The following is a 10,534-nucleotide window of genomic DNA, read 5'->3' as shown; positions in this document are numbered from 1 at the left end:
ATTTTTAAAATGAGATGAGATTAGGTCGAAGTGATTAACGGTCCGTGTTTCCTCGCGTGTGGTGGAATATCTCCATTCTTCTATTATTGTTGTTGTCTGGGATGCACCAGTGTTAATTGGCGCTTGAGGCCGATGACACGAAACGTTATTCGGGTGTTTTTTCCCCCTTCTCTGTGACGGTTAAAGTTTAAAATGCAGCCGGAGTAACAGCGCCTTTCTTGTCTCAACAGCAGGCACAACAAGCGAGGCTTCTGCCGAGGGAGGAACGCAGCTGAGCACCAAAGAGACACAAGAGAGAGAGAAAGCCCAGCGCTGGTGCACAAGTGAGAATAAAATCACAGTTTAAGCTCCTGATGCAATTCGCAAACTCGTTTTCTGGGAGTTTGAGGGAGTTCGAAGACAGTACTTAACATTATCAGATAATTAATTAGACACCCCATAAGCCCGGAAATCAATTAATTCACAAATCAATAAATCCATAGTCTGGTGTAACGAGAGACCTTCCAGACTGTTAGCCCGGCTGCTGAACAACAACAACAAGAAGAGGAGAGCAACGACACAAGGGGGGAGGGGGGGTGCAATAAATACACGTTTATTTGTCGAGCTTTTGAAGATGGATGGGAGTCTAGGGGAGATGTCCCTCCACGGTCACCCCGATCTGGCCCACAGCCAGGACGGCAGGGCCATGCTGCACTCGCGGGACCTCTCGGCTGCCTTCCCGAGGCCCTCCCTCGGGGGCCCCTCCATGTCCCTGGAGCCCGAGCCCCGTCCGTCGGGCTTCGACCACTCCATGTCGGCACTGGGCTACAGCGGCGACTCCCCGTCCAGCTCCGGCAGCACCTACACCACCCTGACCCCCTTGCAGCCCTTCGACGACAAGTTCCATCACCACCACCACCACCACCACCCCTGCCTCCCCGTCAGCAACGTCATCGGCAGCTTCACCCTCATGCGCGAGGACCGGGGCCTCGGCACCAACTTCTACAACCCATACGGCAAGGACCTGGCCATGTCCCAGAGCCTGTCGCCCCCGTCCACGGGTTCGGGCCTGGCCTCCTCCATGCACGGCTACGGCAGCTTGGGGAACAGCCCCAACGGCAACGGCGGCCAGATGCTCCACGCCGGCTACGACGTCCACGGGGGAAGCCTCTTCTGCCGGACGTCAGATTTTGGCCGCGAGATGTCGCCACCGGGCCTGGGCGGAGGGGACGTGTCTGTGGGGCATCAGCTGAACAAGATGGAGGCTCACCAGCACGCCCCGGGCCACCACCCTCACATCTACAGCCAGCACTACCAGCCCCACCATCACCCAAGCCAGCAGGCCTCCAAGATGGGCGAGCACCTGCACTCCTCGTCGTCCGCCATGTCCTCGCCCGGCGACGGCATGCTGCCGGGCTCGCAGGGTGGCGGCGGCGGCGGGGAGGAGATCAACACCAGAGACGTGGCCCAGAGGATCATCACCGAGCTGAAGAGGTACAGCATCCCCCAGGCCATCTTCGCCGAGAGGGTTCTCTGCAGGTCACAGGGCACGCTGTCTGACCTCCTGAGGAACCCCAAGCCCTGGGGCAAGCTCAAGTCCGGCCGCGAGACCTTTAAGAGGATGTCCCGCTGGCTGCAGGAGCCCGAGTTTCAAAGAATGGCCTCGCTCCGGCTGGAGGGTAAGATCTGGCTTTGCTCTCTATCTGCCTCACACACACACACACACACACACACACACACACACACGTATACAGAAACCACAACAACAAACAGACACACTCTTTCTCGCCTTGTTTTCCCCAAACACCTTCCTTCTCCATGTCTTCCAAACACATACACACACACAAACAAATCTCCACCAATCAGGATGCAGCTCAGGTCGCGACATGAGGAAAAGCTAAAGCATCATACTGATGTTTCCTCCTCTTCACGCCACTGTGAATGCACCACTGGTTTGTCGATTGTCTCAAACAGCATGGACAATGAGAACTTAGCAGCACATTGAGGACAGTTTGAGCCAGAGAGGGCCATATGTGCCATTCCTTTGTTTACTTTGCTCCCAAACAGCTCTTATTGATTTGTACAGTAGCTACAATAAAAAAAGAGAGAGAAAGCCACAGACATTTGCCCTCCTCTTAAATGAACCATGAAGATCAGCGCGAGCAGCGGTTGGCAATTTAATCGCTTTTGAAGCCCACAAAATAATTTGTGCAGATATGCCACTCTGGAGCGATTGATTACTCCGAGCAGTGATTTGTGTCGGCCCGGTGTGCGGCTGAAGTTGAGTTTGGCAAGGCAGCTGATGCAAATGAGGCTTGAGCTTCTGCCAGACGTCTTTTATCAACGTCGTCACCGGGGGCAATTACCGCGAGGCTAAATACGAACGTGGTCCTGCTCGCAGCGTCGTGAGAGTCTTCATATCTGGAAAAACAAGCGCTTACTGCTCAACTGGAGATCGATCAGTGCAGGGAGAGGAAATTAAGTGACGTTTTCGATGGTCAAAAAAAGTCACTTAATGCTTCTGAAATGTGAGAATTTACTGCCTTTTTGTTTTATATTATTTGCAAATTAAATACGTTTTGGAGTTTTCGGCCTGTTGGTCAGACAAAAACAATTTGAAGATTTCACTTTGAATTTTTCAAAATTTTCTGACATTTTATAAACTTTGGTTGTAGGAATATTTGGAAAATAATACTGAAGAAATGAAGGAAAAAAGCTTTGGTTGTGAGCCGAGTAGTAGATTTATTCAGATTTCACAGGGTAAAGATTTTTCTTTTTTGAAAGGCACATTGTAATCTGCTGCCTGACATTTAATATTCTTTGGGGATGTGGATGGAAGACACGACAGCACGCGCTGTACAGTGTTGTCCCTCCACAGGGACCGAGGGCCCATCTGATACACGGAGCACAGAAAGAGATCCAAGTGAACACAGTAATGTGAGACGAGCACAGACCAGTGTGTGTGTGTGTGTGTGTGTGTGTGTGTGTGTGTGTGTGTCTGCAAGTGGTGTGCTCACTGCGGGGGTCTGTGAGCAGGACGTGTGTGTGAGCCTTTGCTCTCTGTCAGCAGCTCCGCTGATTAAGCCAACAACACAATGGAGTTCATGGGTAATGATTGTGCACTCTTGCAATCCCTTCACAATTATTGATCTTTGATTGTTCGGCTCTGAGAGCACATGTGTACGTCGCACCCAAACCTCTTATCTAAAGACGAGTTATCTGTTTGTTTGTTTTTTGCTCTGCAATTTGACAGAAATGTTTGCTTTTGATGAATCTAATCCCGCGACGTGTGTGAATGCTTTGTATGCAAAGGGCCTCTGACTGTCACACAGAATAAAAACAACGTAATCTTCCTCGTGATGGAAAACAGCTCTTTGTTCCCATTTGAGCAGATTTTATTTTTCTCCAATCACCAAATCATTCTGTCTTCGTTTTGCAGCATCTTTTGTTTCCTCGTCTTTCACAAACACAAACATTATTTTTTTTAACCAGTCGGCGCTCCGGAGTCCGAGCAGCAGATCAATCGGGCTCATGAAACATTAAAGTCCCGTACACAGGGAAGTGTGCTAATGTGTGACAACGCTGCTCCCACACTCTGAAATTGCATATTTAGTTCTTGGCAAAGCCACAATTTGGACAGCTCGGCACTTTTTCTACATAACCTACTTTCCGAAGGGGGTTGTTGTTTCCCCCCCACCTCTCCATCCCCCTTCTGGCCAACCCCCTTTTGTTTAATTACAAGCCTCTATTGATTTCCATGGGAAAGAGCAGCACGCCTTGCCCACACACACCTCGGCCGCATCGGCGAATCGAGACTGGAATTAGAATGCGTGGTGCCCTGCGCTCAGTCTGAAGATAGCTCAAGTGCTCTCTGCTTCACGCCTCAAGTTCTAAGATGATCCTCCTTAATGCAGCACTCGCTTAAATACATAGAAGGCCCCTCAGTGTCAGCCAGCGGTGCTGTGTTATTTCCATAACCATGCCTGTGATGTACGGAGGGGCTGCGGAGCTCTCCGTGTCCGGGTGCTCAGTAATTTTGGAAATGTAGCTGCTGCCATTTTGTCTTTTTTTTCCTTCCAAATAAGACGTTTTGCTAAACACGGAGGAGGTGGTCCCTCGGATTTATCCGCAGTATCTCGTTTGTGTGTGTGTGTACTCGATGGATTACTGCGCCGTATATGAGATGCATCTCTCGCCCAACCTCAGGCTGTGGAGGAGGCAATCAGGACTTAGTCGCAGAAGAAGGAGAAAGACCACACAGCCATGCTCGGACACTTAAAGTCAAGGAGGGGTGGGGTGGGGTGGGGGTGGGGATCAGAGACTATAACTTTAAAGATGATGGCCGAAGCCCTTGACTAAAGGTCTAAATGAATAAGAAAGGTCAATGCGGTTTACGTGTCGGCTCCAGCGCCTGCACCACCCCCACAGTGATGAAAGCCACAGAGCCTCGTCCACCTCTCGCTGCGTACAGTTCACATTCTGCTCGCGAGGCTCAAAGGTCAAAGCAGATCCTATTTGCATAGCAGGAATTTGCAAACAGGCCGACGTGGCGTACACCTAACAAACAGGGTTGTTGGTTTTTTTTTAGTTTTCTCTTTTTTTTACATCTAGCTCTTGCAGCTCCCCCCACTCCGGCGCTGGAGGGGTTAACCAGCCTCTGTGGGTCGAGGAGTCTGAGCTGCACAGATTTAATCAATAATTTCTATCAGCCCCTGGCCCAAGAAATCAGCAGGGGGTGGGCTGGGGGCTGCAGGGTGGGGGGTGTTGAGGGTGGAGGGTGGGGGCTGTTCTGGCTGGAAGGGGGGGGGGGTGTAGGTTGAGACGCCGGGGGGTAGGGAAAGGGCTTTCGATCACGTTTCAGCAACACGAGACAGGAGCATACATCATGATTAGGGGCCGTTCCCACGATCATAAGAAGCCTATAGGGGAATATTTATGTCTCCAGGAGAAGCCCCAGCGCCGGGGATTTATAGCATGGTAATTGTACGCCTTTTACACATGATTACAGCATAAGGAAGCATTTACTTAATGGTCGGCGTTATGATGGTCAGAAAGGGAGGCTGAGGCTGAGGCTGGAGGAGGAGAGCGGCAGCACACCCCGACTCCCAACAAGCCATAAATCCACGATACAAGCGAGCCAGCCAGCACCATCATGTCATCCCTTTCATTACTACATGAGCTGAGAGTGCACCGCTGTACACACCGTCCACAGCTGCAGCCCAACACCCAACCCCAGAAATATTGACGTGGTGGAATGGTGTAACGCCCGTGAAAAATGTAGCATTTGGCGAAAAAAAAAAAAAAATTTCACTTGTTGTTGGAATGCTGTTAAGATATCAGAGCCTCTCTCTCTCTCTGTCTCTCTCTCACTAATTCTTTCCTCTCTCTCTCTCTGTCTGTGTCTCTCTCTCATACAGTCATTCAGGTTTTAGAGACTTTTAGAGGACCCCCCCCCCCACACACACACCCCATTTCAAAATAAAAGCCCCAAAGAGTGAATTCTAATTGGAATTCTTGTGATGAAGCCAGGCATTTAATTACCTCTGTTTATGTGTGTCAGATATTATGATTATGTCTCCTCTCCCCCTCTCCCCCCCCCACCCAGCACCACCCTTTCAAAATAAAAGCCCCACGGATTAACTGTATTTAAACAAGCTCAAAATTAGGCTTTTCTGTTAAAAAAATGAATGCTCTTACTAATACTGCGACAACTACTACTGCTGCTGCTAATATAGTATTACTACTACTGCTACTACTACTTCTAATATAACTTTTGCTGTTGCTACTATTACTACTACTGCTACTGCTATTACTGCTACCATCAATATTATTACTACCAGTACTGCTATTACTACCACGACTACTATTACTTCTACAACAACTGCTACTACTGCTATTCATGCTACTAAAAGTAGTAATACTACTACAGCTATTAGTACGACTGCTACTAGTACTACTCCTACTGCTACATCTTCTACTGCCATTACTATTACTACTACTACTACTACTGTGATATTAAATACTACGACCAATACTACAGCTATTACTATGACTACTGATACTACGTCTTCTACTACTTCTTCTAATTACTAATACTTCCACTACTAACAATACTTCTACTACAACTACAACTTCTACTACTACTACAAATATCACTACTACTACTACTACTAGTACTTATTCTAATGCTACTAATACTTCTACTGATAATACTTCTACTACAACTTATACGACTACAAATATCACCACTGATGAATTTTTTAAGCCACAGAAACTGTTCAAATATCAAAATGTTCAGCTCTTTCAGGAGAGGTGTGATATGACTTTTCATATTTGTAATCTTTAAACTTTTTGAATTATTAAGCTTTTTGCAATTTGTTTTTGAATTGGATATCTATTTTCAGCAATGTTTTTGCGATTAATTTCAGTTTTCAGCATTCCAACGCATTTTCAGCAGGAAATGCTTTTTCTAGTTCATATTGACATGCCGCTGACATCTTGGCCTGTTCAGATTTTAATGAGACGTGGCTCGATAACTCTCAGAAATGCAAACGAGCTCTGGGGGCCCAAAAGCTAACAGGCACCTGTAATCTGGAGCCGACAACGGTGCATCCCCGAGTCAAAACATCTCCTTCAGATAATGATTTCAGAGGGAGAGGACGGCGACATCACCCACAGATTTATTCATGTCCAGTTGAGTACTTAAGTTTCAGAAACTCAGCTGGATGTCAGAGCAATCAAAGTCCAACGCGGCGCGCACACACACACACACACACACACACACACACACACACACACACACACACACACACACACACACACACACACACACACACACACACACACACACACACACACACACACACACACACACACACACACACACACACACACACACACACACACACACACACACACACACACACACACACACACACACACACACACACACACGGCTCCCCACCCGGCGACTGATGCTGCTGTTGTGATGGCACTGGTCTGGAAAAGACGGCAGTAAGGTCACACTTATTTCTCAAGCGCTTCTGCTAATGAGAGAAATTTGCCGCTGTGAGTTTGAGGAGTGAAGAGCCGGTCATACAGTAAACATCATCCCTCGCCGCGTGAGATGTTTCTCAATGGGAAGATGTAAGCCGATCAATCGATCGACTCAGCGCTGCTTTTAAGGGGAAAAAAAGGCAGCGGCTCTGGTTTATATAATGTATGTCTGTAGCATGAGGGAGTTTGATTGCCACTGTGTGTGTGTGTGTGGGTTGGAAATATGGGATTTCAAGGTTATTGCTTCGCACTGATTTTTTCATCTAATCAGATCATTTTGTTCAATAATAAGAGAAGCATGAACCTGTGCAGCAAGATTCCTCCAGAAAGCAGCTTGTTGCAGACATTTTCTATCAAATAAGGTGTCGTTCTTCGTGGTTCCTTTGCTGCGTTCTGCCTTTTTCATGTCTTGTTCCAAAATACAGACGTTGATTTCTGGAAACTTTCTGTAAAGAAACATGTATTTGTGTCGGAAACAGGTTTGAATAATCTCTCCTGAGAAAATATAACATTCAAGACTCTTTTCCAAAACAAAAATTACTTTTTTTGGCATGTCAGATATCATGGACACTAAACAGAAAAATAGTTTAAATTAGGGCGGCAATTAGCAATTATTTTCTCGCTGAATTGATAAAATAGCATGTCAGGAAAAAGTGGAAAATGACCTTCCCAGTTTCTCAAAGTCCAGGGGGATGTCTTCAAATGTCAGTCCAAAACCAAAACATATTCATTTTTAATATGATATAAAACACATGAAATAAAAAAAGCAGGAAATCTCCATATTTGAGAGGCTGAAAAAAGCATTTTCTGACACTTTTGCATGAAAATATAGCTTAATTAATCAAGGACAAATCGATTACTAGATTAAGCTCTATTTTTAATATTGAAAACATTATTTATATGCAGCAAAACAGAAAGAAAATAGACTTTTTGTTCAGATTCCAGACTTCCAGGCACTCAACAAAGGTCCAGCACCAGTCCACCGGTCCCCCCTTTGCGCGTGTCTGTGTGTGTGTGTGTGTGTTTGTGTGTTTGTGCGTTGGTGTGAATGTGCATGCTCCGGTGTGTTGTCTGCACATACACCAGTGCTTACACTTAGAAACGCATTTGATACCATCAGCAAAACAGTCGCTCAACCGCACAGTGCTGATTGAGACCTCTTAAAAGTGTGCATTTAGGTAATTGCACGACTCCCCCCCCCCAAATATGTTTTAGCCCACTTAAGGCTTCTAAACACCCTGGGCAATGCCGACTCTGCTTGTTTCACTCACCCCTGACGTAACCCGCCTTTAATAGAAAATAAATTAGTTCCCCCCCTAAAGTGATGATTACTCACTCGCTCCCGCCACATGTAAATGACTTTTATGAGAAACTAATGATGTTGAAGTGTCCACTAAGGGAAAGGGAAGAGAGGTAGAGGTAGGAGATGGACAGAGAAAGAGAGGAGGGGAGGAAGAGGAGGGGAGGAAGGGGAAGTTGGCTCGGTACACAAAGGCAGAGGCTGGTGTCGTGTTTCCTGTAAATACAGAATTACAGCGTGTTGGAGGTGAAAGGTTCAGCGATGGGCATGCAGAGAGGAACATGCAGCCTGAATTCAAAATGCTCGTCTGATTCTCAAAATGGAATCTGAGCTCAACCCACACACATCAGGCTATTTTCTCCTTCCTCACTTGAACTCTTTTCTCTCTTTTCTTGTTTTTTTTTGCTTCTTAAATTTCAGACTTTTTCGTGAGGAAATATTGATTGTATAATTGGACGGGTTGCTGCCGCGGTGTTTAACCCAGACCTTGTGTTGCGGTTGGTGTAAGCGAGACTTCATCACCTCTATCACCACTTAAAACGTTTGAATACGGCCAACGTCGACACTCGGATAACATATCCTCTGTGGTGTGGAACAGATACAGAAATACAGGATCTTAAGTAAGGCAGAGTCCGACAACTTCACTGATCAGTTGAATTTAAAGTCATCGTTTTGAGTGCCGGACTAATCTGTAAATTCATGTATCTGCTGTTTTTCTTTGGTGTAGATTGCAGTTTCAAATGTAAAACAGATATGGACGAGTGAAAGCCAGAATCCATCATTTTGTAATAGATTTAACGACAAATAAGCTGCAGAAATGACATCGCAGCAAAATAAAAACGCTTTTTGTCTGAAAGTAATTTCCATCGGGTTCGTCAGTACTTTTGCAAGATGAGAGCGTTGTTGTGCATCTGTTTGTGTGTTTGGATGTGATTATTGTTTTTGGACATTGTCGGTGGATGACAACAACCAGATTTTGCACTTTGTCTTCAGACCAGACATGTAAAGAAACTGTTCTCCAAGAGGAAGAGTGTAATGAAAACCATGAAGCGCTTTGGCCTGAATGAAGTGATTTTTTCCCAGCAGCCTCCAGCAGCTCACTGTTAATAGGATGTGATAGGTTGAACATCTTGATTCCTTTACTGCACAATGAAACAAGTTGCTGATTCATCTCTTTTAACTCATCAAAGTTGCTGAGCTAATCAGTTTTCTTTCAACAAATCCACTTTCCCTCCGCTTAATCCATTTGTCCTAGTTAGCCAGCCGCTGTGTTAGCCAACCTTTTTCCTTTTTTAAATTCATCTCTTATCCATCTGGTTGCAGCCTGCAAGCGGAAGGAGCAGGAGCAGAGCAAGCTGGAGCGGAACCAGGGCCCGAAGCGCACCCGGCTGGTGTTCACGGACCTGCAGCGCCGCACCCTCTTGGCCATCTTCAGGGAGAACCACCGCCCGACCAAAGAGCTGCAGATCACCATCTCCCAGCAGCTGGGCCTGGAGCTCTCCACCGTCAGCAACTTCTTCATGAACGCCCGCCGACGCAACGTCAACAAGTGGGCGGACGAGGGCCGTCCCTCCTCCACGGGCTCCTCGGGCTCCAGCGTCTCCTCCTCCGCCGTGTCCTGCAGCACGGCATGATGACGGACCGCCGAGGAGGTGCGGTGGGGAGGGGCGCCGAAAGGGAGCAAGGGGGGCACGTAGACTGGTCTAGGCAGAGATCAGCCGTCATAAATGTCCTCCTCGTTATCAGAAGGAGCGACGGAGCCGAGCTGTTATAGATGATTTTATGAAGATGAAGCTTTTTGTTTTTCCCAAACCAAAGTTGATCGCTCCCTTGAAATAGAAGGGGGGCGATACCCAGAGTGATGCGACCGCAGGATGCGAGGTCCTGCTTGTATAGTCGAGGGTGCAACGATGATTTGACTCAAAGAAAGAGTCACACCCTCACATAGACGCCATCTCATTGCATTATTTTGATGATCTAGATTAGAGATAATGAGGGTATTACAAATCAGGAGGAAGCATATTTTGGTGTACCTTCTAATCTATAGCCGTCTCTCCAAACGTGAAGAATCAAGAGGTGGCGTTTGCTCACGCGTGGCGAGCTCCATCGTGTATCTTCTTAATCAAAAGTGTTCACCATCATCCAAAGACGTTAATCCTCCCCCGATGTCCTTATGGTCCTGTTTTTTCCTCAAGAATC

The 10,534-nt window shown here is 46.9% G+C and overlaps 1 protein-coding gene across 1 annotated transcript; it reads left to right on the top strand.

The window, feature by feature from the left end:
* Nucleotides 1-613: 613 nt before the first annotated feature.
* Nucleotides 614-9,969, top strand: onecutl (one cut domain, family member, like; the record flags this gene model as incomplete). Its single annotated transcript, XM_079275039.1, has 2 exons — nt 614-1,658; nt 9,659-9,969. The coding sequence occupies 2 exons, from the start codon at nt 614-616 to the stop codon at nt 9,967-9,969; spliced, it is 1,356 nt and encodes a 451-aa protein (XP_079131165.1).
* Nucleotides 9,970-10,534: the final 565 nt, after the last annotated feature.

This window comes from Melanostigma gelatinosum (genome assembly GCF_949748355.1).
Source record: "Melanostigma gelatinosum genome assembly, chromosome: 9".
Lineage (NCBI taxonomy): Eukaryota > Metazoa > Chordata > Actinopteri > Perciformes > Zoarcidae > Melanostigma > Melanostigma gelatinosum.
The sequence above is the reverse complement of the archived record's forward strand: the minus strand, read 5'-3'. Positions and strand labels throughout refer to the sequence as shown.